We start from the raw sequence: 27,052 nt of genomic DNA, 5'->3' as shown, positions 1-27,052 counted from the left end.
ACGACTGGGAATGACTGTCACTATGACACACACTGACCACCAGCGGGCAGACGCTCAACGCAGGAGCTGCCCCTGGTGGTCAGTACACTCTCACAGGGGAGCTCTGCTCAGCCACAAGCTAGGCTGATCACTGCCAGTACAGCGGTGGTGGTGGGAGCCTCTCCCGCCTCCTCAGCAGCACTAAGGATGTCCGACTGCAGCTTAGGCCCAATCCCCCGGGGAGCGAGCCTAAGCCAGCAGGTGGTCATCCCCCGAGGGGTCCCAGACTGTGAGAGGGCACAGGCCAGGCTGAGGGCCCCCCCCCTCGAGTGCACAAATTTTTGTGCACCAGGCCTCTAGTTTTTCTATAAACTTAGAAAATCAGGGATACTCTGAGAATGACTACATGTTTGCATAAAGTTTTCAGTTCTCCTGGTTCATAAAATCTTAAGCAGGGGACAAGTTGAATTCTGAAGTTGAAATCTTAAGCAATAGGACCAAATATAAAGAAGGAAAAAACCCACTTCACTGGGAAAAAGAATAGGCAAAAGTTATGTTGAATAAATTGTGACTACCTCAGAGATGATGAAACGGCATAAAGTCTATTTAAAGAACTTGTTTCATTTCTTCTTAAAGAGGTTCTATACATTTTTTAAAATATATTTTATTGATTTTTTACAGATAGGAAGGGAGAGGGAGAGTTAGAAACATTGATGAGCAAGAAACATCGATCAGCTGCCTCCTGCACACCCCCTACTGGGGATGTGCCCTCAACCAAGGTACATGCCCTTGACCGGAATCGAACCAAGGACCCTTTGGTCCGCAGGCCAACGCTCTATCCACTGAGCCAAACCAGTCAGGGCATCTATACATTTTTTTAAAAAATCTAAGAACTGCTTCAGGAAATCAGAAGATATTTATACCTTTAGTTCTACTTAAAATTAAAAAGAACCTACCAGAATTAAGAAGAATGCTACTGGATTAATAGGAGAAATTAATAAGAATATCAAATCATGATCATGCCACAATGGTAGACAGTGATAGAGCATTAAGTATTGTATATACTATAATAAATATGGTAATAGTATACCTCTACAGTTAAGGAATAAAAAGTCTTTGGATCATTTGTAAATGACTCATATAGATAGTGTCAGTATTTTTGAATATGTCAGTAAAACCTAGTTTCCTCCCACAAATCCCATTGTTTATCAGTCTCTTGGGACATTTAAGGAAAAACTTGAGGAAAAGACTGAATTTTTATCCTAGTAAGTAAATGAAAATCGAAACAACTTTTGCCCTGATGGATTTTCTAATTTTAATAAATTTGAACTCTATTAAGTATTTCAGGGTGAGGGCCAGAAACATCAAAGCCCAGGACATCTACAAAGTGCAATATCTAAAGGAGAACCCCCTTCATAATAAGCTGGGACTCAACATTTCAAGATATAATCTCAATGTAAACAGAAAAAAAATTTGACAAAACCATTACTCTTTCACAATAAAACACTTAATAAACTAGGAATAAAAGGAAATTTTCTCCACCCGATAAAGAGTATCTGTAAATAACCCACAACTAACATCATACATAATGGTGAAATATTGAAAGCTTTCCCCCACAGATTAGGATCCACATGTCCGCTATTACCACTTCTGGTCAACATTGAAGTGGAGGTTTGAGCTAGGGCAGTTAGGCAAGAAGATGAAACTAAAGGTATGCAGATTGGAAAAGAAGTAAAACTATCTTTATTAGCAAGTAACATAATCTTATTCAAATGATTCTCATTATTTGTGAAGAATTCACCTACTCACTAAAATTTATTTGTAACTCCAAAATCAGTATGATGATTTTGCAGTCATTCATGGACATGTGAAAATTTTTATAAATTGTGAAAAAGTTGAGTTGCTGACACACATTCTCAGCTGAAGCTGAACAAGGCAACACCCTGCTTTTTTGTTTCAGCTTTCATGTAGAGGTGACCAGAGGATGGAGACCCTAGGGGACAGTATACTATAATTAAAAGGAGCTCTGGCTCTGGAGCCAGTTGGATGGAGTTTGATGTCAGTTTTTCCCAGTTAATGTACAGATTATGGTTGATATTATAACCATAAACTCCGAAGATTTATTTAGTTTTATTTTTTAAAATGTTTTTATTGATTTTAGAGAGAGAGGAAGGGGGAGAGAGAGAGAAACATCAATTGGCTATCTCCTATTTGTACCCTACTGGGGATCGAGCCTGCAACCCAGGCATGCACCCTGATTGGGAATCAAACCGACAGCCTCTTGGTGCATGGGTTGACACTCAACCAACAGCCACACCAGCCAGGGCATATTTTATTTTACTTTTTAATTTAATTTTCTTTTTAAATTTAAAATTTTTACTTTAGAGAGAGAGATGGGGGAGAGAGAGAGAAACATTGAGATTTATTTTTAAATAGACAAGCTAATTCTAAAACTTATTAGTGTGGTGATTGCCAGGGGGAGGAAAATGAGGAGAAGTGGAAGAGACCTATAGGGGGATAATTAATTAAAAAATAAAATAAAGTGAAAAAAAAAAGTAATACAGGGGGCTAAGTATAGCCAAGATACTTTTGAATTGGAAAAATAACAAAGTATCAGGAATTGACCTACTAGATAATAAGATTTATTTTGTAATTAGGACATTGTGTAAGCAAAGAGATGATGGAATAGAGTAGAGATCCTGGGAAATAGACCAATGTATATGTGGACACTTGATTATTAATAGGGACAGTATGGAGCAGTGGGAAAGGGCTTTTTAAAGAAATGATGCCAAAACAGTTGGGCTTTTATAATGGCAGAAACAAAATTGACTCCCTACCTCACAACATATACAAAAAAATCAAGTTTAGGCGGATTATAGACCAAAAAAGTGAAGAGTACAGCTAAAAGTTTTAGAGATAAGTCTGAATTTAGCTTAAGTAAGAATTATCACATAAAATACAAGAAGCATATAACACGAAGGCAAATGATTGTGCATTATGTTTATTAAAAGGTACCATAAAGAGTATGAAAAAAAACAACCAGAAAGTGGAAGAATATGTTTACAATACATTACATTTAGAATAACTGTCCTTGATTTTTAATTATTAGATTATATATATAATTATATGTAACATACTTACCATATATAAATGGATAATTATATATATTTCTAGAGTCAATAAGAAAAAGTACCACCTCTTAGAAAAAAAGCATTAAATAGGCATTTTACTAAAGAAGAAATTAAAATTATTAATAAATATATGAAATGGTATTCACCTTCATTAGGTATCAGGAAAATATAAATGAAAACCATCATGAGATTTAACTATCTACTTATATAAAAACCATGGGTGGTGTTTGTCACATATGGACTAACAGCGACCAAGCAGAAGGAAGTCAGTCCTACAGGGGTTGTCTTGGCAACGGCTGCACCCTCCCCCAAGCTGTTTCCCAGAGCTATTTCCTGTAAGGGCGGAGTTTGAGGCAGGAACCCGCCCTGGGAGTGTGGAGGCAGATCTTTCTAAAGCAGTGATGGCGAACCTATGACACCCGTGTCAGAGGTGACATGCAAACTCATTTTTTTGGTTGATTTTTCTTTGTTAAATGGCATTTAAGTATATAAAATAAATATCAAAAATATAAATCTTTGTTTTACTATGGTTGCAAATATCAAAAAATTTCTATATGTGACAAGGCACCAGAGTTAAGTTAGGGTTTTTCAAAATGCTGACACGCCGAGCTCAAAAGGTTTGCTATCACTGTATCTAAAGTATGCCACGCCAGTACGGGGTGAACCTGAGTGGGGCGGCTGAAAGGTTTAGAAAAGACAGACAAGAGAATGAAAGCTGGGTTTCAGTGGGACGCTGCTTCTCTGAGAGACAGCGACCACGCCCACAGCCATGCCTTTATTTTATAGCAGATGCTACGAGGCAAAGTAAGGGCGTGACCAAGATGTTTACAAACATTCTCCTGGGTTTCAATCCTACTCAACTACATGTACCTGAACTCTATCAAGCCCACATCACTCAGGCACGTGGGGCCACGTGTTCCGATCATAGGTTCACGCTCACAGCTACAGCTGTTGGCTATAATTGTGCTGGGAGAGCCCTGCCCTCCAAGCTGGGACTTGCACATGGTAATGAGAGGACTGTGCCCTCTCATCAGTCCAAGGCTTGAACCTGTCCAAAACACTGTACCAGCTCCCCACAATAAAGTTTTAATTCTGTTTCTTTATTACTAATGTTGTGGCCCCACCCCATAACAAAGAAACAAAGGAAAATTTCCCCATCAAATTTCTGAATAGTATTACTCCTTTGGGAATGCCATGTCATAAATTAAAATTGAAAGTGGGTGCAATCATCATGCTATTGAGAAATCTCAATAGTAAATGGGGTCTTTGTAATGGTATCAGATTTATTATCAAAAGATTATGACCTAACATTATTGAAGCTGAAGTATTAACAGGATCTGCAGAGGGAGAGGCTGTTCTGATTCCAAGAATTAATTTGTCTCCATCTGACACTCGCCTCCCATTTAAATTGATTCGACGACGGTTTTCTGTGATGCCAGCATTTGTGATGACTATTAATAAATCACAAGGACAAACTCTAGACAGAGTAGGCATGTTCCTACCTGAACCCGTTTTTGCACATGGTCAGTTATATGTTGCTTTTTCTCGAGTTTGAAGAGCATGTGATGTTACAGTTAAAGTCCTAAGTACTTCATCACAAGGGAAATTAGTCAAGCACTCTGAAAGTGTTTTCACTCTTAATGTGGTATACAGGGAGATATTAGAATAAGTTTAATCACTTTATCAGTCATTGTTTGCATCACTGTTGTTTTTATATCATGTTTTTGTTGTTTTCATATCATGTTTTTGTCGTTTTTATATCATGCCTCTGTTGTTGTTATATCCTTTTGTTACTGTTTATTTATTAATAAATTTATATATTATTTTCATATACATTTTACTAATTTCCTTTCATCTCTCACACTTCTATTATAGAGAAAGGGCAAATAGCAATATTAAAATATCTCTGCTAATTAATTCCCTTTTTTAAAAAAAATATATTTTATTGATTTTTTACAGAGAGGAAGGGAGAGGGATAGAGAGTTAGAAACATCGATGAGAGAGAAACATCGATCAGCTGCCTCCTGCACACTCCCCACTGGGGATGTGCCCGCAACCAAGATACATGCCCTTGACCAGAATCGAACCTGGGACCCTTGAGTCCGCAGGCCGATGCTCTATCCACTGAGCCAAACCGGTTAGGGCAATTAATTCCCTTTTAATGTGCACGAATTTTGTGCACCGGGCTACTAGTCTTACATATTGCTGAAAAATTTAAAGTCTGACAATACCAAATGAGGGTGAGGTTGGGAAATGGAGGAATTGGAACTGCTGGTGTAAGTGTAAATTAGTATAATCACTTTGAAAAAGTTTGATATTATCTAGTGATATTGAACATGCGCATGTTATTATCTAGGATTTCCTTTCCTACAAATATATGTGTATATATAAACAAACTTGTACACATTTATAAGAATATTAATGTTTATGACAGCATTGTTTTTAATAGTAAATATGGGATAAGCCCAATTGTCCATCAGCAGTAGAATGGATGAATAAATTCATGCAGTGGCATATTCTACTGTGTTGCAAATAAATGAAACAGCCACATATACCATCATGGATGAATATTAAAAACATATGTTGAGTTAAATAAATTAGACACAAAGAATACATAGTTTATTTCTATATAAGGTTCAAAAACCTGTATTTTCTAGTACACATATTCTCAGGGACATGATAGTGTTCTCTTTGGTGGCAAATACTGGTTCTTGGGGGTTGAAAAATGTTTGATATGATAATGGTTTGTGGCCTCCAAAAGCTTAATCTTACATAACAAAATTTTTACTTGCTATTTAATTTCTCCTTGAGTGTTCTTTAAGTATATCATAAGCACCATTGACACTGACGTTGAGTTTGTGGAAGATATACAAAGTGTATGCAAGGTCAGGGCTACAAAACTGGTGGATAGATGATGGGAGTACTTTCAAATGATTGTTTGATCTCAGAGACATCCACTATAGGTCGATTGCACATATGTGCCAGTTGGTTGCCATTGTGGATGTTGTTTAATTTTGATCCTTCATGCATTTGGGTGTGACTTTGGGTTTTAGAATTAAATAAGAATAGTCTGTTTTATTATTTAATTCATCAAAAGTTATTTAATCCATCAATTATACCATATACTGAAAAGGAAAAAATGTTGACAGTATCTTAATGAATATCTAGTAGCTAGTTAAAAGTTTCTTCTCTAAGTGAGCTTCAAAACCGAATTATCTACGCAGATATTCATAACAGAATTATTCATGACAAAAAAGTACAACTAAATGTCCCTCAACTAATGTATGGACAAACAAAATGTGGTATACATCCATATAGTGAATACTATTTAGTGATGAAATTAAAAACTACTGATACAAGCTATGACAGGTGAACCTTGAAAACATTGTTAAATTTAAAAAGCCACTTATGCCTGGCTGGTTTGTTTGGCTCAGTGCATAGAGTGTTGGCTTGCAGACTGAAGGGTTCCAGGTTCGATTCTGGTCAAGGGCACATGCCTGGGTTGTGGGCTCAATCCCTAGTGGAGGAGTGTGCAGGAGGCAGCCAATCAATGATTCTCTCTCATCATTGATGTTTCTATCTCTCTCTCCCTCTCCCTTCCTCTCTGAAATCAATAAAAATATATTTTTTAAAAAGCCACTTATGAAAGACCACAATTGTATGATTCCACTTACGTGAAATGTCCAGAACAGGCAAATCCACAGACACAGAAAACAAATTAATGGCTGCCTAGGTGGGGAGGCCTAATATCCAATTTCTTTGTGGGATATTGAAATAGCCAAAATTAATTTATAGTGATAGTTGCACAACTCTGTGAATATACTGAAAAATCTGTACTAAATTTTACAGTATGTGAAGTAGACCTCAATAAAGTTGTAAAAAAGTTTCTTCTCAGATAAGCAAAAGTTAAAATAATAAATATTATAGAAGTTTTTTATGTATTTTACTTTTGATGGAAAAATTAATTTAAGAATTGATTCCATTGCTATTATGTAAATGCTAATTTGCATATATAATTTGATACATCACAATTTATATAAGTAAATTACATTAAATAGCAATTACAGTTATAACATTAAGTGAAATACTAATAGCCTTTACATTTTTTTAACTTAAAATTTTTATTTAATTGTAACCATGCATTGAATAAAAAGTGGGCTTTATACACTTTTTATGTATAAAACCACAGCTACACATCCTATCTACTAAAGAGAGACTATGCTAATTGACCCTCATGCCGTCGCAAAGATGGTGGTGCCCACAGCCAATAAGGCGGGAATATGCTAATTGACTGCCCTGCCCTCAAAGATGGCAGCGCCCACAGCCAATAAGGAGGGAACATGCTAATTACTCCCTGCCCTCAAAGATGGTGGCGCCCATAGCCAGTAAGGAGGGAATATGCTAATTGACTCCATGCCCTCAAAAGGTGGGGGGCCCCCCCAGTCACAGGATGGCGGGTGCCCAGTCCCCCTCAGCCCCCCCCGGGGGCTGCCAGGTTCCCTGCAAGGCCCGGGGCCTGCCCCCCAGGCGGGCCCCGGCTTCTCCCGCATGCCTGCCTCCAGAAACCCTAGTCCCCTCAGTCCCCCAACTGCTCAGGGCCGGCCCAAGGCGCAGACAAGTCTTGGATGGTGGCTGCCCAGCTGACGCTTGAGGTACAAGCAAGACTCGGATGGCAGCTGCCCAGGCGCCCAGGGCCAGCCCGAGGTGCAGGCAAGCCTTGGGTGGCGACTGCCCAGCTGCCCAGGGCTGCCCGAGGCTCAGGTAACCAGGGCTGGCCAAGGCTTGCACTGCCGGCAGTGGCAGCAGCAGAGGTGTGATGGGGGCGTCGCCTTCCCCTGATCACTGCGTCAACTCCTGCCCCTGAGGACTCCCAGACTGTGAGAGGGGGCAGGCCGGGCTGAGAGACCCCCCCCTCCAGTGCATGAATTTTCATGCACAGGGCCTCTAGTACAGTATATAAACAGATAGATCATATATCTGTGATATTAAAATTTCATGGAGTGATTAGGAGAAAATTTCTACAAAGCCTCCCTCAGGTTGAAAATGAAAAAACAAAAAGTCAAGAAACAACTGGTCTAAAATACATAAAGGTGGTAAAACTATAAAGGAAAGCAGAGAGATGATTACCATAACATTTGGAATATTAACTCTAAGGATAGGATTGGTGTTAGATGCTTCTAGAGTTTTGATAGTGGTCTATTTCTTGACCTGGGGTGGTGAACTCAGTTATGCATTAGTCCGTATGTTTATGTTTTATATACTTTTCTGCATGGTGTTAAATTTCATGATTAAAAAAAGTAGTTTGTAGACTTTAAATATAGAAATGCAGAATATTGTTCAGATTTCTCACACACATGATCATAAACTAATCTCCAACTTAGTAAAATTTCTTTAAAAAGTGAGATGTTGACTGATGAAATGCTTTTACTGAACAAAAACAGAAATGCCATTTTTTTGTGTTTTTTTTCAGGTGGGCCCAGTTCTTCATCCATCCACTAATGATCAGAGATGCGATTGACCGTGAAGTTGAAGCTGTTGACAGTGGTGAGAGAAGTGCTTTATGTCTTACCACTTTTTCCTTTATAGAACCAGTTTTTTATTTAGCACATTTATCATTCTTTATCACTACTCTATTTTATTTTTATATAATAAGGGTTAAATTGAAATAGATGTGTCATGTTTATTCCTGAAGCCGTTAAATGTATAATTCAGTATGGATTTGAAGTAAAAGGATGGTAGATTTTTATTTTTTTCAGGCTTTTTAAAAATATATGTTTTTATTGATTTCAGAGAGAGGAAGGGAGAGGGAGAGAGAGATAGAAACACCAACTATGGGAGAGAATTATAACTGGCTGCTTCCCTCATGGCCCCTATGGGGATTGAGCCTGCAACCCCGGCATGTGCCCTGACTGGGAATCGAATTGTGATCTCCTGTTTCATAGTAGGGGCGCTCAACCACTGAGCCACACTGCCCAGGCTTTTTTATTAACACTTTCATCAGTAAAATCTTGGATATAGCATCCTGGAGTTTAAACCTTCACATCATTAATTACCTAGTTTTATTTGAAAATAAGGGAAAACCTCTAGAAAGGAGAACTGACTACCCAACGTTATAAATATGTTAAGTCATAGAGCCTAGCCTAGATTATTGATTTCTCCACTTCAGTTTTATGGCACATGATTAATTTTTGTTACTTCCTTACTTTCAGTTCTTTAAGCTTGAGTTTCCAGGTAATAACGTAGATACAGAATTTCATTTAATTAAAAGTGTTTCTTTAAAACTGACAGAATATCAGCTTGCAAGACCTTCTGATGCAAACAGAAAGGAAATGTTGTTTGGAAGCCTTGCTAGACCTGGACATCCTATGGGGAAATTTTTTTGGGGTAAGATACTTTATCTTGTTTCATATTTTCTAGTTAAGGAAGATTGAAGATATGAAAAGTTGATAAAGAATGGAAAATTATAAAAGTAGGGTAGCTAGGTAACTTTTACATTTTCAAATACAAAGTAGTATTGCCTATATTAGGTTCTCTAATATTGAATATATGAAGAATAGCACCTAACATTTTGTGAATGCTTTGTTGGTGTTAGATACTCTGCTGATACCATATAAATTATCTCATTTGATCATCAAAACAGTGTTATGAGCTGGTTACTATTGTCATCTCTAAAGATAAAGAAACACACTAAGAGGAGACAATTTGCTTAAATCACACACTGATGGGATTTGAACCTCAGTGTGTGTGTGTGTGTGTGTGTGTGTGTGTGTGTGTGTGTATGTATATGTGTATATATATATCTACACTAATAAAAGACAAACATGCAAATTGACCGTACCTTTGCTATGCCTTAAGCCACGCCCACCAGCCAATCAGAGTGACTATATGCAAATTAGCCCAACTAAGATGGCAGCCAGCACCCACAGAGCTGGAGTGAGCAGGAGGCTTGGTTGCCCAGTGATGGAGGAAGCCAAGCTTCCCGCCTGCCGCAGCCGGCTGTGAGCTCCACTGAAGGCAACAAAGTTTCAATTATAGAAGATAAATAAACCCCAGATACCTGCTTTCACCTGGCCGTGGCCATGGAGCTGGAGCAAGCAGGAGGCTTGGGTTGCCCCTGGTGATGGAGGAAGCCAAGCTTCCCACCCCGCCCTGGCCGTCTCTGAGCTCCACTCAAGGCTACAAAGTTTCAATTATAGAAGGTAAATAAATCCCAAAAGAAAAAAAGAAAAAAAGGAGAGGCTGGGAGCTTCCATCACTGGGGGGCTTGGCCAGCCTGAAAACGGCCCTCAGCCCCTCACCCAGACTGGCCAAGCACCCAAGTGGGGACCCCCCACCCTAAAAAGGGTGTGGCCAGACTGAAAACAGCTATCAGCCCCTCACCCAGGCTGGCCAGGCACCCCAGCGGGACCCCCATCCTGATCCGGGACACCTTTCAGGGCAAACCAGCTGGTCCCCACCCATGCACCAGGCCTCTATCCTATATAATAAAAGGGTAATATGCAAACTGACTCTAACAGCAGAACGACTGGGAATGACTGGTCACTATGACACACACTGACCACCAGGGGGCAGATGCTCAATGCAGAAGCTGCCCCCTGGTGGTCAGTGCGCTCTCACAGGGGGAGCTCTGCTCAGCCACAAGCCAGGCTGATGGCTGCCAGCACAGCGGTGGTGGCAGGAGCCTCTCCCGCCTCCTCAGCAGCACTAAGGATGTCCGACTGCAGCTTAGGTCTGCTCCCTGCTGGTAAGTGGACATCCCCCGAGGACTCCCGGGCGGCTGCCAGAGGGATGTCTGACTGCCAGATTGGGCCCGTTCCCCCAGGGAGCGGGCCTAAGCCAGCAGGTGGACATCCTCCGAGGGGACCCAGACTGCAAGAGGGCATAGGCCGGGCTGAGGGACCCCCCCGAGTGCACAAGTTTTTGTGCACCGGGCCTCTAGGGTGTGTGTGTGTGTGTGTGTGTGTGTGTGTGTGTGTAAAAGGCTAATATGCTAAGTGTCCAGCCATCTGACCAGTTGCTATGATGCACACTGACCACCAGGGGGCAGACAACACAGGAGCTGCACCCTGGAACCAGAGAAGGGGAGCCCGATTCCTTGCAGGGCCGTGTGATTACACCTTCGGCCGTGGGTTATGTTGTTGCTGGCGCACTGTCGGACCGAATCTGGTTTACTGCGCACTTGTGTTTGTGTTCCACACGTTGTATGACAGCAACTTAGCAGAGTGCTCTCTCGCACTCTGGGACCCCTTGGGGGATGTCAGAGAGCTGGTTTTGGTCCTATCCCCACAGGCCAGGCTGAGGGACCCCACCTGCCGAAGGGACCCCCTTAACTCTGCTGTGGCACTGCCCCAAGTGCCGGGGAGGGATTGCGGGATGTTGGCTCCAGGGCATGTCTGGCCCAGTCCCGCCCCGCCGGCCACCTTCTAATTTCCTTTCAATGTGCATGAGTCCATGCACTGGGTCACTAGTCTGATTATAAAATCTGTTCTCTTCCCCAACCTGACATTTCCGTTTATCAACAGAGATTCAGCAATTATTTCTCTAATAGTTTTTGAGCTGTGACCTAATTTTGTTTAACTGGTAAGCTGTTTAAATGGTATCTGTTTTTAATAATGCCATTTTCTTAGTTTTATATCAGTTACAGCCTCATATTAATCCTCTTGACCAAATCTGGGGTTTATAGATTGAAATGGTACTTCATTCAAAGGATGTTTTGCTTCTCTGTATATTTTGTACAGTTATAAACATTTTATATGGCATCCATGCTTTATGTGGTTTATTTCTAAGAATTATACAGAATATTATAAAAGTAATTCAGAGATAAAATCTGATTTGAATGGTAGACTAATTATTAAGAAAGGAAGTTTAAGGCAATTATTGTTGCTTAGGTTTTACCAACTAGAGATTATTAATATCTTATGTGTTAAAATATATCTCAGAATTGTTTCTTGGGAATTTTTGTCTTAGAGTGATATTATTACTATTATACACTGGTTCAATATTCTTGAGTCACTTAGGTTATTTCATTAATTATATATAGTAGCAGAGTATGCATTATTGGGATAGAGACTTTGAGCAAAATATACTTTATTTCTATAATATTTTTCATCTTTTTACAGGAAATGCTGAGACTCTCAAACATGAGCCAAAAAGGAATAATATTGATACATATACTAGACTGAGAGAATTCTGGATGCGTTACTACTCTTCTCATTACATGACATTAGTGGTTCAATCCAAAGGTAATATTACCTACTATGGCCCTTATGTTTACTCTGAAATAGTGGTTTTTTTGGATTTGTTTGCCTTGACTAGTGTTGCAGTGAGTGCACTGTTAATAACTTTAGTGCTTGATCCTAATTATGAACTAAAGGAAATCAGAATTTGGAGAGGTTACATAGCAAGTGGCTAAGAGTTCAGGAAGCACAAAATCATCTGATTATCAGCAAATGTTTTTTTCTCTTATAAACAGATCTTATTCTAAGCTAGTCTGTGAGTTATACTAATGTACTAATAGGTCATAAATTGTTTGTTTGTTTTTAAGTCACATTCAGCTACTGCCTCTGTTACCTCTCATTGTGAATTTAATCCATATTGATGATAAACTCTTATAGGGGAAGGTGTCTGCTTTTCATCCTTCTGTAGGGTCCAGTAAAATGGCATGATTAATTGAATTCCATTATGGTAATGCTGGTAGTATCTTAAATGTAAAATACTGATCAATTCCTCTACTCTTCCTTCTTTTATCATTATCTTCAGTAGCTTGTGTTAACTTTTTTTCATTAAAGAAATCATAGTAGTTCTCTTTACCTTTCAATCAGCTTTGGCTATTTTTCAAAGTTATCAGTTGCTAAACTATTCCTTTTGAAATACTGTATAGTTTACACATTTTTTACAAAAAAAAAGACACTGTTCCTCTCACCCTAATATTCTTATTTTTATAAAGTTTTGTTCTTTCATTATCAAAATTCAGGTCAGAGCTGACTTGGCATTTAAATGTAACACATTTTTGCATTTTGAATCAAAATTAGTCTATTAAAGTTGACATCAATGTAAAGTTATGGATATGTTCTAGTAGATTCTTTTGTTCAAACTGTAGGTGGGCATTTAGATTCATTTTACAACATTTGTTAAAATAGGCAATTTCATATTCAGTGTGTAATATTAATTTATAATACTTAGTTAATTATTATTTCCAAATCTGTCATGAACATGCATTTTTCTTCAACTAGGTATTGTTTCTTTTGCATTCTCTTCTCTTATGATGATAAGAGCATATTAATGATTATTGCAAATTTCTAAAATAAGCCCCAGATATTTGATGAGAGCCTTTTATAATTTAAACTCATTGATTTTGGGGCTTTAGCATTTATTATACCATTTAAGAGTTAAATATTTCTATAAATAGCGTAGAATAAATTCAGAACTTGATTAGTGTAATTTTCATCTTGTGTTTTATATCCTGGGGCATATCTTTTTGAGAATTAGTGAAACATGTCTGGTAGAACTAACAAATACTATCCAGTGATGGTAATGAGTCACTGAGATAAAGCTAAAAGGTTTCCTTTTTTATTTAGCTCTCCTGTTTTACTAGAATTTCTTATGAAATAATAAAGAATTAGAAAATAGAAATCATGTATATATGATTTGGCCATATATATGTGAAACTTAAGACTTGTGGATTAAAACCTAATCAAGTATAAATTAATGTAAAATAAATGCAGTATAAAAGTACTGATGAGCCCTAACCGGTTTGGCTCAGTGGATAGAGCGTCGGCCTGCGAACTGAAGGGTCCCAGGTTCGATTCTGGTCAAGGGCATGTACCTTGGTTGCGGGCACATCCCCGATAGGAGATGTGCAGGAGGCAGCTGATCGATGTTTCTCTCTCATCGATGTTTCTAACTCTCTATCCTTCTCCCTTCCTCTCTGTAAAAAATCAATAAAATATTTTGTAAAAAGTTATTAGAAATAGTAACATTTAAAAAAAAAAAGTACTGATGAGGTGCCAAGAAGAAGGGTTAGTGTAACGTGGGTTAATTGAGAGGAACCTTCCTTAGAGGATGGTTGGTATATTCTTAACTCTTGGCCCTTCATAGTAGCTTAATGATAAACAAAATATTGTTTTTTAAAACTGTGTGCTTCTTCTAACTTTACTAGGGAGGAATAAAGGAGTCTAACAAAATTATATGTTTCTTAAAGTTTTCTTAACTATTTTTATTTTTCCTGTTATTGCTGGTTATGAACTGGCAGGTAATGCCCAAATTATCCCTTTATGTATAGCTAAAGATCTGTGAAAAATTTAATTGCATTTTCCTGTCTTCTCCCCATTCTCCCTCCCAAGAAACACTGGATACTTTGGAAAAGTGGGTTACTGAAATCTTCTCTCAGATACCAAACAAGTAAGACATTTATTCTCATAAATCATATACCTTTATAGTTAAAGAGACCATATCTTTTTATATGAGTTCCAAAGGTTTTTTGTTTTTCTTTGTGTTGTTTTTTTTCTTTTTGTTTGTTTTTTAAAGAGGTCATTAAGAACTATAAGTGGTTTAGTAAGATTGCACAGCTTTTGAGTTGGAGTGGGAAAAATAAGATGAAAATCTAAATCTCCATAGTTTCTGTAGTTCATAATTTATAAACTTAAGGTAAGCAGTAATTCTGAAGAATTTAAATCTCTTTTTACATTTATTTAGAGCTTTTCTGTTATTGTGGAAAGTGTTATATGAAAGTGAGTATTTTATGAGAGGCAGGTTGAATATATATATTTGTATCCCCTGCCTCAGAACAAATTATCTTTTGAAAGTTTTTTTGTTTTGTTTATTAATCTTCATCTGAGGATATTTTTCCCATTGATTTTTTAGAGAAAGTGGAGGGGGGGGTGGAATTGATGTTAGAGAGACTCCTGCATGTGCCCCGACTAGGCCCAGAGATAGAACCTGCAACCCATGTGCATGCCCTTGACCCAGAATCAAACCCGTGACCCTTCAGTGCACAGTCTGACTCTAACCACTTAGCCCCACCGGCCAGGGCCTGAAAGTTGTTTTTTAAGTCAGTTGTTTGGAACTTGGAATGCTTTTCTCCATAAAAGAAATAATCTTGTAGATGATTGATTTTCCATCATACTTTCTGAAAAGTCGGTTTCATATAGTTGAACCAATTTTTTTAATTAGAAATTGTATGTAGGGTTCCAGTTCAGAAAGCTATTTTTTGTGCACCTAAATTCATCAAATAATAAAAACATTTGAAACTTTATTGTTACATTTTTGTGTTATAAGGAATACAAATAAAACTTTAATTCTGAAGCAATTAAGTCTTTCTTCCCACTCCTAACGGTTTGCATTTTTATAAAATAAATAACATCAGTTTTTTTCTTACATCGGGTGAATAAGCATGACTTTTTCCATTTCTTCATTTGAAGACATGATTTATTGTAAACTTACAAAAGAAAAATTTGCTTTAAAAATGTTAGAATAAGCCCTAACCGGTTTGGCTCAGTGGATAGAACGTCAGCCTTCAGACTCAAGGGTCCCAGGTTCGATTCCCAGTCAAGGGCATGTACCTTGGTTGCAGGCACATCCCCAGTGGGGAGTGTGCAGAAGGCAACTAGATCGATGTTTCTCTCTCATCGATGTTTCTAACTCTCTATCTCTCTCCCTTCCTCTCTGTAAAAAATCAATAAAATATATTTTTAAAAAAATGTTAGAATAATTTATAATAACAACTATTTGTTTTATTATTTTGGCTTTATGTTAATTTCCATTAGTAATTAGCGGTACTTTTTATGTACAGAAAGATAATGAAAGCCATGCCAAAGTTGCAAGTTTTTGTTTTGTTTGTTTTGATAAGAAAATCGCTGAGTTATGGAAATGTCAAGTGGCAGTTTGAAACATGTTTCACTGTGAAACTTTACTAATAAAAATCAGAGGTATAATTGAATTAGAGGTATTCATTAGATCCTATCAATTCCTGATAAGCATTTTGAAAAATTTTCTTAGTATTCACTAACTTTGGTTTCTTAATCATAAAGATTAAAATTTTTTCTAAATATTTGAAATTATTCATATTGACCATTATTAGTTACAATATCTTCAGCCAGATAGGAAGCTTCTAGAAGGGGAGTCAAGTCTTTTAAATACCAAAGTACCTAATATAGTGCTTTATACTTAGTCACGTCATTTATGTTTGTTGAATTTAAAAAATTATATCTAAGTTTTCTTTCTTAAACGGCTTTGTATAGGAGGATAACTGAAGTTGAATATGTCGAGAGAGGCAATAAATATTGGGAGGGGAGGTCCCTTTAATTTATTGTTTTATTGTGAGTTTTAAAGATATTTTCGTCATTTGGACAGAGGTTAAGAACAGGTTGTATAATTCAAGATTTGTGGCTTTATTGCCATCTATTCACTTAGGCTTAGAATGCTTTTCAGCCAGTAATATGTAGAATGGATTGTAAATAACTTATCAGTTAGGCATCCCTAAAGATACTGCTTATAAAGGCTTTTGCCAATTAAATTTTAATGCATTTGTTTTATTTTCAGTGGGTTACCCAAACCAAACTTTGGCCATTTAACGGATCCATTTGACACACCAGCATTTAACAAACTTTATAGAGGTTTGTGAATCAAGATTTTTGAAATAACTTTAGTACATTCTCTAAAACTTAATGGAGGCTGCCAATTTTCTTTGAAAATGAAAACACAACGGAAAGTACAGCTAGGTTGGAAAGGGAGTAGGTGGACAGTGGAGATCCAGTTAGCCACTAATGCACAGCAGATTGGTCTGCTGCTACTTAAATTGGTCTGTTTCATGCTTTCTCCCTTTTTCCCCTTGTTCCTTTATGTCCTTTGTTTGTTTCTTTCCTATTTCATTTTATCTATTTTCCGCTCTCTTTTTGCTTTTAAAAAGAAAGAAATAGAGGAGGGGAAAACATTTTGGAAATTATTTTCTTGTATCTTTATTATAAAAAACCATTTTTGTTAACTGAAGAAAAATTTGTAAATAGGAGGGAAAATCACCCCTAAATCTTACCATACAGACAAGTCATTTTGTCAAATTTCCTTTTGAGTTTCTCTAGGAGTATTTTCTTAATGTAGTTGAGATTGTAAAGTATATACACCTCTATTTCTTGCTTTTTCATTTAATATTACATTTGTAATAACTGGCCAATAAGCCATCACATATACTATAATTTACGTAGCAATTTGCCTTCTAACAAATATTGCAGAAACATTTAAAATTCACCATTTCTCTTTCTTTGCTCTTTTTATTATGGCAGGTTTTTTTCTTTCTCCTAGTTACCTAAACATTCCTCTCTCCTCTTTCACCCACTGCCAGTCTCTTCCCTCTTCCTTTCCTCTGATAACTGACTGTTTTGTCAGACCCTTTGTCTGCTGTTGGTGCCATATCTAAGCTGACTTATATTTGGTACTGTTCTTTCTGGCTTTAGATTTTCTCTTCATAGAATCATAAAATAATAGCACTGGAAAAAATTTTAGAGTTACTGCAGCCTAATCCCCTCACCTACCATAAAAAAAACAGATCCAAAAAGATTTAAATTCAAATGATTTTCTCGAGATTAAATAAACATGTATAACAAGATAGTGGTAGGGCTGGATTTCAACCATGGGTTTCCTGACTCCCTAGTCCTGTATCCTTTCTTGCAAAAAAGAATCCATCCTCAGGGGCATTTGATGTTTTGATCTTTTATCCATGCCTACTCTACCTGTGAAACCAAATTGAAAAGAAAGTTCCAAAAATTGCATTATTCAAATTGGAAAATTGGCAACTTGAAATAATAATTGTATTGTATTTAACCTTACCCTGTTTATTGGAGGATGAAATTTATTGAATTTAAAAAATTTTGTGTAACATAGTCAAAGTTATGGAGAAAGTCTTATATTTGTTCTTCAAATATTTTTTAGTTGTCCCAATTAGAAAAATTCATGCTCTGACCATCACGTGGGCACTTCCCCCTCAACAGCAACATTACAGGTAAGAGTCAAGAGAAAATTTACTCCCATTAATTACTGAGTGACAGTCATATTTTTTAAAGCATATTAAATGGTTTAACTTTGGGAATTCTGGATTTATAAACACTGGTAATGTGGTAAACTGAGACCTCACCACTAAATTTGTCAAGCCTTGCTATATATTTTAATGTCTTCTTGGGTATAAAAACTAGAATTATCTTGTAACTGGTTGCCTTTCCTGAGTCATTGAAATTAAGTAGCTTAGTGTGAATACTAACTTTTGTAATTATTTTCTTTAGTACTTTGAGTACAAAATATATTTGCTTTATGTATTTGCCAATTGGGACCATTTAGTTTGAACTTGTCAAAAATATAGTTAAATAATTTTGAGCCTAGAATATGACTACGGCATAAATATCAAGGACTTAGTCTAACTATGAGTTGGGAGTGAGTTGGGGCAGATTTATGTAAATTAGGAAAACATTTCAGCTTATTTATATAGTTAACTTATTTGAACAATATAGCATGGGTCAAGACATTCTTTAAAGATAAAGATCAGTCAATGCCTATAAATACTTTTCTAATTAGAAACAAATGCTAATAAACTGATAAAAATTTAACCTATTTTTAAAAACTATTACCAATAAAACAAAACTATGAGGACATGCCAATAAGCAGAAGGAAAGAAACTGATGTGCATTGCCTAAGTGCAGTAAAAATTGATTTTTTAAAAATGTATGTATTAGAACATTCAAAAGGATAATATACAAAAAATATACATTGATTGTATAGATATGTTAGTGACCCCAAAAGTGTTAATATTATTACATGCATATTTAAAAGTTTATTTGTTTTGAATTTTTACTATGAAAATAATGCATGCTTATAAAATATTAAAATAGGACAAAGGATATTAAATAAAAAGCAAAGCTCTGCTTTCTCCTTTTCTTGGTCTCTGTCCTCAAATATAGGCCCATTATCAATAGTTTTATATTGTTCAGACATTAAAATAATGAATATAAAACACTTCTTATTTCCTATTTTCTCTCTTTTTTTAAATCTTTATTGTTGAAAGTATTACAGATGTTCCCCCCCCCCCATTGTCCCCTTCTAGCTCATACCCATCCCCCGCCCAGGCCTTCACCACACTATTGTCTTTGTTAATGGGTTATGCATATATACATACATGTTCTTTGGTTAAATTCTTCCCACCCCCGGCCCCTGCCTTCCCTCTGAGATTTGACAGTCTGCTCCATGTTTCTATGTCTCTGAATCTATTTCATTCATCAGTTTATTTTGTTCTTTAGGTTCCACATATGAGTGAGATCACATTTTCTACTTTCTTATTTTTTTAAGAAATATTTTTATTGATTTCAGAGAAGAAGGGAGAGGGAGAAATAGAAACATCAATGATGAGAGAGAATCATTTATCGGCTGCCTCCTGCATGCCCCACACTGGGGATGAAGCCCACAACCTGGGCATATACACTGACGGGGAATTGGAACTGTGACCTTTGGGTGCATAGGTTGATGCTCAATGCTGAGCCACGCTGGCCAGGCACATTTTCTATTTTTTTGATTAACAAAACCTGTTCACCGTCTGACTGATTATTAAGGTGATTCATTGTAGAATTCTTGAAAAGTAGAAAAAAGTCATCCATGATTCTGTTTTCCAAAGACCATTAACATTGCAGTATGTTTCCTTCTAGTTTTTATTTTTTGAGTTATTTTGCATTTCTAACTACGTGAGTTCCCAGTAAATGAGCTTTTTTTGGGAGCCCCTTTTTTACAAAAGTCAAGTGTTTATCCCTCCAGAGTTACCAAATACAGTACAGTTAGCTTTGTTCAGATGTGAATGTGTAATCAGCTAGGTTCATTCTTTAACTGATTTGCTCCCCTCCATCAGTCTCACTATAGATATAGTTCAAATTCAGACTTTAAACAGTGTTGTGTTGGTTTTGGGGTTTGCTTAACATAGTTGAAATCATATTATATTTTGACTTTTAAAGTTTACTGAATATAATTCTATGAAGTAACTTTAAGATTTAAGAATGTTAAATTTCCTAACCCAGTATATTTTTCTGTATTTTGTTTTGGTAGAAATATATTTCTGAAATTATAGTAGAATCCAGTGGGAAAACACAATATGAATAACATAATATATAACTACTCAGATTATTAAAGAATATCCTATATAATAAAAGCCTAATATTACGAAGTGTCCTGTCGGCCGTTCAACCAATTAAAGCATAGTAATATGCTAATGTTATGCTAAGGTTGCTCAACTGCTCGCTATGATGTGCACTGACCACCAGGGGAGCAGGCGCTCCAACTGGTAGGTTAGCTTGCTGCTGGGGTCTGGCTGATCAGGACCGAGTGAGATGGGCTAGACATGCCCTGGAGCCCTCCTGCAACCCCTTCCCGGCTGGCCAACCTCCCGTGTCCCTCCCGGCCCCAATTGTGCATCAGTGGAGTCCCTTGGCCTGGCTTGTGCCCTCTCGCAATCCAGGACCCCTCGGGAGATGTCTGAGAGCCGGTTTCGGCCCGATACTGCAGGCCAGGCTGAGGGGACCCCACTGGGGCACGAGTTCGTGCAACGGGCCTCTAGTTATTATATAATAAAAGCATTTTCATGAAAACCCCATGAGAAAGTAGTTAGACAAATGAAGAGGAAAAGAAAAATATAGAGAGGCTAAGCTTCCTGCTCAAGAGCATTTACTTAAAGGAAAAACTAAAACTATAACTTGGGTTTTCTGACCCTTAAAGCAACACATTTCAGTTAACTGAAGAGCATGATGGAATACTGAAAGCTTTTACAGATGCAGAATGATTCATATTGCATTAGGTTCTAAAATGATAACAAATCTGTAATCCACTTTGAGTGAAACAAAAATGAAAGATTTTATTATGAAGAGAAATAAGTTTGGTGTCCAAGAGGAAAAGTAGTAGTCTTAAATTTTGTAATGATTATACTCATTCAGTGATTTCAGGTGAAGTTCAGTTTTACCATGTTTTATATTCTTATCCTGCTACTATCAAATTAATTATATTTTCATGTGTAGTGGAATTTATGTGAGAATAAATTTATAATCATATTCTCAAATATTGTAGTCTCAGAGTATGGTTTTCTGGTGTATTAATACCTTATTTTAAAAATTTTCTAACCTTAACATTTTTTTTTAAAGGGTAAAGCCACTTCATTATATTTCTTGGCTGGTTGGACATGAAGGCAAAGGCAGCATTCTTTCTTACCTTAGAAAAAAGCAAGTATTCAATTAATGGATTATAGCAATCTCTGAAAAATAGTAAACAATAAGTGTTAATATAACCCATTCTTTTCTCTTTTTGCTTTATCAGCCAGGAAGCCTAGAATCAAATCTAATGCTTAATTATAGTCACTTTAATAACTATTTTTTTATTTAGTTAAAATATGTTTTTATGGACTTATTAGAGAGGAAGGGAGAGGGAGAGAGAGAAAGAGAAACATTGATGTGAGAGAGTAAAATCGAGCAGTTGCCTCTCGCACGCACTCCAACTAGGGATTGAGCCTGCAATCTGGGTATGTGCCCTGACTGGGAATCGAACCAGTGACCTTTAGGTTCATGGACAACGCTCAACCAACTGAACCACACCATCCAGGGCTAACCTAGATTATTTTTATGGCTGTATTATATTTGTGTATTTCCTTGGAAGTCCCCTTTTAGTCCATGTTGGAAGTAGTTGTACACAAAAATTAAAAAATCATAAAGTAATAGATTACAGAATTGCATCAAAAGTTAGCTCTAACCAAGAATTTAGATTTGAAGGAAGTCAATTATTTAAATTTTGAGGATCGCTTCGCTGGTTTGGCTCAGCGGAAAGAGCATCGGCTTGTGGACCAAAGGGTCCTGGGTTCGAATCTGGTCAAGAGCACGAACCTTAGTTGCAGGCACCTCCCCAGCCCGGGCCCTAGTCGGGGCTTGTGCAGAAGGCAACCAATCGATGTGTTTCTCTCACATTGAGGTTTCTCTCTGTCTTTCCCTCTCTCTTCTACTCTCTAAAAATCAATGGAAAAATATCCTCGGGTGAGGATTAACAATGAATGAATGAATGCATGCATGCTGAGGATCTCTAAGCTTTCACAACCCAAAAGGTAGACTAATGAGAACTTCATTGGGCGATAAATCACAAAAGTATGTGGGACCGTGAACAGTATACTAGTATGCAGAATGTTTCCTAATGCATTTAGGCATGTGTTTAAATTGTCTAATAAAATAATAGAAATATTGCTTTAGCATCAGGACAAATACATTAAAGTAATTCCTTGTTTGACTTTTTTATACACTAATTCAAGAATGGAAAGGTACATGATAAATTTAAATAAGTACTTTAAAACATTAGTGTGTACTAGAACATTCAAAGAAAGCTGAGAGGGCAGGGTTATTATAAAATAATAGTGATATTAGGTACATATATGCCTTGCACAATAAATGTAAAATGCTTTGAAACGTGCATAACCTTTCTACCTTACTAATTTTATTAGAATTTCCCACTCTCTTCTGGCTTTCTCCCTCCTTACTTTAGAATCTTAATATTTTGCTTTATCTTCAACAAAAATTACTATTGCTTCATAAAACTGTTAATGTTTTACTATTTTGTAATATATATTATTGTTTCTATTAAACAAGGCTATCATTTCCTGTTGTGATTCCCGAATGTACTGCAATTCCTTGGGAGGTTTTGTGCTTTTAAAATTAGTGCTTTTAAACTTACTGTTGGAAAGCATGTTTGCATCAAAGGCTGAACTTCCCCAAATTTTACAAAGAAAGCTGACCTATTTTGTGAATTTGATGTATTTGCAGACTATCAGTCCCAATATATTGATTGGATTAATTTTTCCTGACTGTAGGTGCTGGGCTCTTGCACTCTTTGGTGGAAATGGTGAGACAGGATTTGAGCAAAATTCTACTTACTCAGTGTTCAGCATTTCTATTACATTGACTGATGAGGGTTATGAACATTTCTATGAGGTAAATAATTAAAATGGAGGGTTTTAAAAAAATATAGATATCACTTTATGCAAAAATATAATCAGATGTTTTGTTTTTAGGTGGCTCATACTGTTTTCCAGTATTTAAAAATGCTGCAGAAGTTAGGCCCAGAAAAAAGGTAATACATACTTATTAGAATTAGGCCAGGAGTTAATCCTAGTATGTTTTAGCCTTTAGGCTGCCGATAGACATGTTTTAGTCCTGCTTTGATCATTTTTCAGGCATTTCCTACTTAATTTCCTATATTGGCTCCATAGTCTTATTCTCTACATGTAAATGGCCAGTCTGCTTATTTTTATGCTTCTTTTTTCTTGTTGATGATTCTAATGAGAAATTTTAATATGTCTTATAAGTGTAATTTTTTTCCTTCATAGAATTTTTGAAGAGATTCAGAAAATTGAGGACAATGAGTTCCATTACCAAGAGCAGGTACTGGAAATCAAATTCTTTTTGAAAGTTTTCTATGGCCAAGTTGAAACTAGTGTGGATATTGTTCCTCTTTTTGGAAGTGTCACTGGAGTTCTAATTTTGCCTCTCTCTGTCATGTGAGTCTCAAGATGGCCTTGAGTCTATCTGAAAGTTAACTCTGTATTTTTGAGTATTTATACTGAGTAAGAGTGAAGGATTAGGCAGATTGACACAATTCATATTGTGTGGTAATCTATGTAGGCATCCATCTGTCTATCTCTTTGATAAACATTCATGGAGAGCTTGGTATCAGACTTAATATTTGGGGAATTCAAATATTGTAAAGACATTCTACAAGATAATGAATAGTAATAACCATATGTAATGTTAGAAACAGTGCACTCTAGGATTTCTGGGCAAGGAGAGCATTTGTCTTGATTGGAATATGACTAGGGAAGGTTTCATGGATATGATAAATTTGAATTGAGTTCAGGATTAAAAAATGCTTAAGGTTTGGCCCTGGTTGGGTAGCTCAGTTGGTTAGAGCGTCGTCCGATATGTGGGTTCGATCCTCGGTCAGTGCACATACAAGAAAGGATCAACCAATGAATGCATGAATGGGTAGAGCAGCGAATTGATGCTACTCTCTCTCTTGCCCTCCCTCCATCCCTCTCTCTCCCCCTCTCCGTCTTCCTTTCTCTTTCTAAAATCAATCAAATTTTTTTTTTAAATGGATAAGGTTTGGATGCATTCTAAGCAATAGGAAGCACATCAGTGGAGAACTCTGGGATAATGTGAAAAAGTGAATGATCCTATGTGTCTGTGGTACAGGGTATATGAAAGAAAGGTATTATGTAAGGCTGAAAGGTAAGGATTTTAGGGCAGGATTTTTTAAAAAAACCCTTTTGTACCTTGGATTCCCTTTACATCCCTCCTCAGAATAATAGTTATCCCTCCAACTTTTTAAACTCTCAGAAAAAGCAGCCCAGTGATCACTGGTATATCCCTTACCTGGCTTCACCAATTGCTAATATTTTACCATATTTTATTTTTTTCTCTTTCTCTCTCTCTTTATATATATATGTATGTGTGGGTATATGTGCGTTTTTTCCTCAAAACATTTGAGATTTAATTATAGATATCACTGTACTTTACCCCTACATTTTTTTAAATTAAATCTTTATTGTTCAGATTATTACAGTTGTTCCTCTTTTTCCCCCCATAGCTCCCCTCCACTCGGTTCCCACCCCACCCTCTGCCCTTGCCCCCACCCCACTGTCTTCATCCATAGATGTACGATTTTTGTCCAGTCTCTTCCCGCACCCACCACATTCCTTCCCCCCCCCCCCCCGAGAATAGTCAGTCCACTTCCTTTCTATGCCCCTGATTCTACTATATTCACCAGTTTATTCTGTTCATCAGATTATTTATTCACTTGATTTTTAGATTCACTTGTTGATAGATGTGTATTGTTGTTCATAATTTGTATCTTTACCTTTTTCTTCTTCTTCCTCTTCTTAAAGGATACCTTTCAGCATTTCATATAATACTGGTTTGGTGGTGATGAACTCCTTTAGCTTTTCCTTATCTGTGAAGCTCTTTATCTGACCTTCACTTCTGAATGATAGCTTTGCTGGATAAAGTAATCTTGGTTGTAGGTTCTTGGTATTCATCACTTTGAATATTTCTTGCCACTCCCTTCTGGCCTGCATAGTTTCTGTTGAGAAATCAGCTGACAGTCCTATGGGAACTCCCTTGTAGGTAACTGACTGTTTTTCTCTTGCTGCTTTAAAATTCTCTCTTTGTCTTTTGCTCTTGGCATTTTAATTATGATGTGTCTTGGTGTGGTCCTCTTTGGATTCCTTTTGTTTGGGGTTCTCTGTGCTTCCTGGACTTTTAGTCTATTTCTTTCACCAGGTAGGGGAAGTTTTCTGTCATTATTTCTTTAAATAGGTATTCAATATCTTGCTCTCTCTCTTCTTCTGGCACCCCCATAATTCGGATGTTGGTTCGCTTGAAATTGTCCCAGAGGCCCCTTACACTATCTTCATATTTTTGGATTCATTTTTCTTTTTGTTTTTCCGGTTGGGTGTTTTTTTGCTTCTTAGTATTTCAAATCTTTGACTTGATTCTTGCGATCCTCTAGTCTGCTGTTGGGTGTCTGTATAATATTCTTTATTTCAGTCAGTGTATGCTTAATTTCTAGTTGGTCCTTTTTCATAACCTCGAGGGTCTCACTAGATTTCTTGAGGGTCTCACTACATTTATCGGCGGTTTCTAGAAAATTTTTGAAAAACCTTATAAGTGTGGTTTTGAACTCTATATCCAGTAGTTTGCTCTCCTCCATTTCTGTCATTTGTGACCTGTTTCTTTGTCTCTGCATTTTTTTAAAAATATATTTTATTGATTTTTTACAGAGAGGAAGGGAGAGGGAGAGGAATAGAGAGTTAGAAACATCGATGAGAGAGAAACATCGATTCAGCTGCCTCTTGCACGCCCCCTACTGGGGATGTGCCCGCAACATGCCCTTGACCGGAATCGAACCTGGGACCCTTCAGTCCGCAGGCTGACACTCTATCTGCTGAGCCAGACCGGTTAGGGCAGTCTCCGCATTTTTTATGCTTCCCTGTGTTGATAGAGTGGCTTTCTGTGCTAGGTGTCCTATAGGGCCCAATGGCTCAGCCTCCCCAATTACCTGAGGTGGACACTCTTGGTGCACCCCTTTGTGGGCTTTGTGCACAGTCTTGTTGTAGTTAAGCCTTGATTGTTGTAGGTATCACTGGGAAGAATTGACCTCCAGGCCAATTGGCTGTGAGAATCAGCTGTGTCTGCAGTGGGAGAACTTCTGTGCTGAAGACACCCTTTTGGGGCAAGACTTGCTTCAGTGGGGCTTTGGTGCTCACTGAGTCTGCCCCCTGAGTGTGTCCCTTATGGATCCGAGGAGTTGTAATCTGGATGGTCCCACTCTGACCACTGGGTACACTGGCTCTTGGATCTCTAAGGAGGTGTTAATTTAGCCTCTGCCTGAGGCTACCCCTCAGGAGCTATGGAGATCTGCAGATTCCTCTTCTTTGTTTGGAGTTTGGAGGTGCCCAGATGAGGCCCAGCTGTGAAGCAGTACAAGCTGCTGTGGGGCCTTGGGCCTTCTTTTGGATGTTCTGGGTCTCTCTGACCCAGCTGCAGTTTGTTAGGTAATTTTCAGATTGCAAAGGGCCAGGCCTTTCATATGCAAATGCCTCTGCGCACAGCTTGGGTGGGGTGGGGTCTCAGGGAGTCAACAGGGTGGAACAAGCAGCTATGGCTGCTCCTCAGTCCTACCCTAAGAGGCCCCGCATCTCAGTGTCCTGGCAATCGCCGCAAGCACCTCTGAGAGAAAGCCGCCCTCGAGTTCTGACCGATGCCAGGAAGTCCAGTTTCTTCCCATATGAGTCTGGGTCCCCAGAGACTCGCCCGGAACTGGAGTTCAGAGCAGTCGGGACCTTGAGACTCCCTCCTGATTGAAAAAGACAACTGTGTCCTCAGTTTCCAGCCCTT

General features: G+C 37.6%; 1 protein-coding gene across 1 annotated transcript in view; it reads left to right on the top strand.

The window, feature by feature from the left end:
- The window catches only part of NRDC (nardilysin convertase), a 78,976-nt gene that overhangs the window by 24,307 nt on the left and 27,617 nt on the right, over nt 1-27,052 (top strand). Inside the window, exons 7-16 of the mRNA XM_006087379.3 lie at nt 8,581-8,654; nt 9,399-9,494; nt 12,230-12,352; nt 14,453-14,510; nt 16,650-16,723; nt 18,033-18,102; nt 21,266-21,343; nt 22,969-23,089; nt 23,170-23,228; nt 23,485-23,539. Coding sequence (XP_006087441.1) covers nt 8,581-8,654; nt 9,399-9,494; nt 12,230-12,352; nt 14,453-14,510; nt 16,650-16,723; nt 18,033-18,102; nt 21,266-21,343; nt 22,969-23,089; nt 23,170-23,228; nt 23,485-23,539 — 808 coding nt within the window. The remainder of the gene's footprint in view (nt 1-8,580; nt 8,655-9,398; nt 9,495-12,229; nt 12,353-14,452; nt 14,511-16,649; nt 16,724-18,032; nt 18,103-21,265; nt 21,344-22,968; nt 23,090-23,169; nt 23,229-23,484; nt 23,540-27,052) is intronic.

Source organism: Myotis lucifugus, unplaced genomic scaffold (genome assembly GCF_000147115.1).
Source record: "Myotis lucifugus unplaced genomic scaffold, Myoluc2.0 scaffold_37, whole genome shotgun sequence".
Classification (NCBI taxonomy): Eukaryota; Metazoa; Chordata; class Mammalia; order Chiroptera; family Vespertilionidae; genus Myotis; species Myotis lucifugus.
This window is presented reverse-complemented; position numbering and strand designations above follow the sequence as displayed.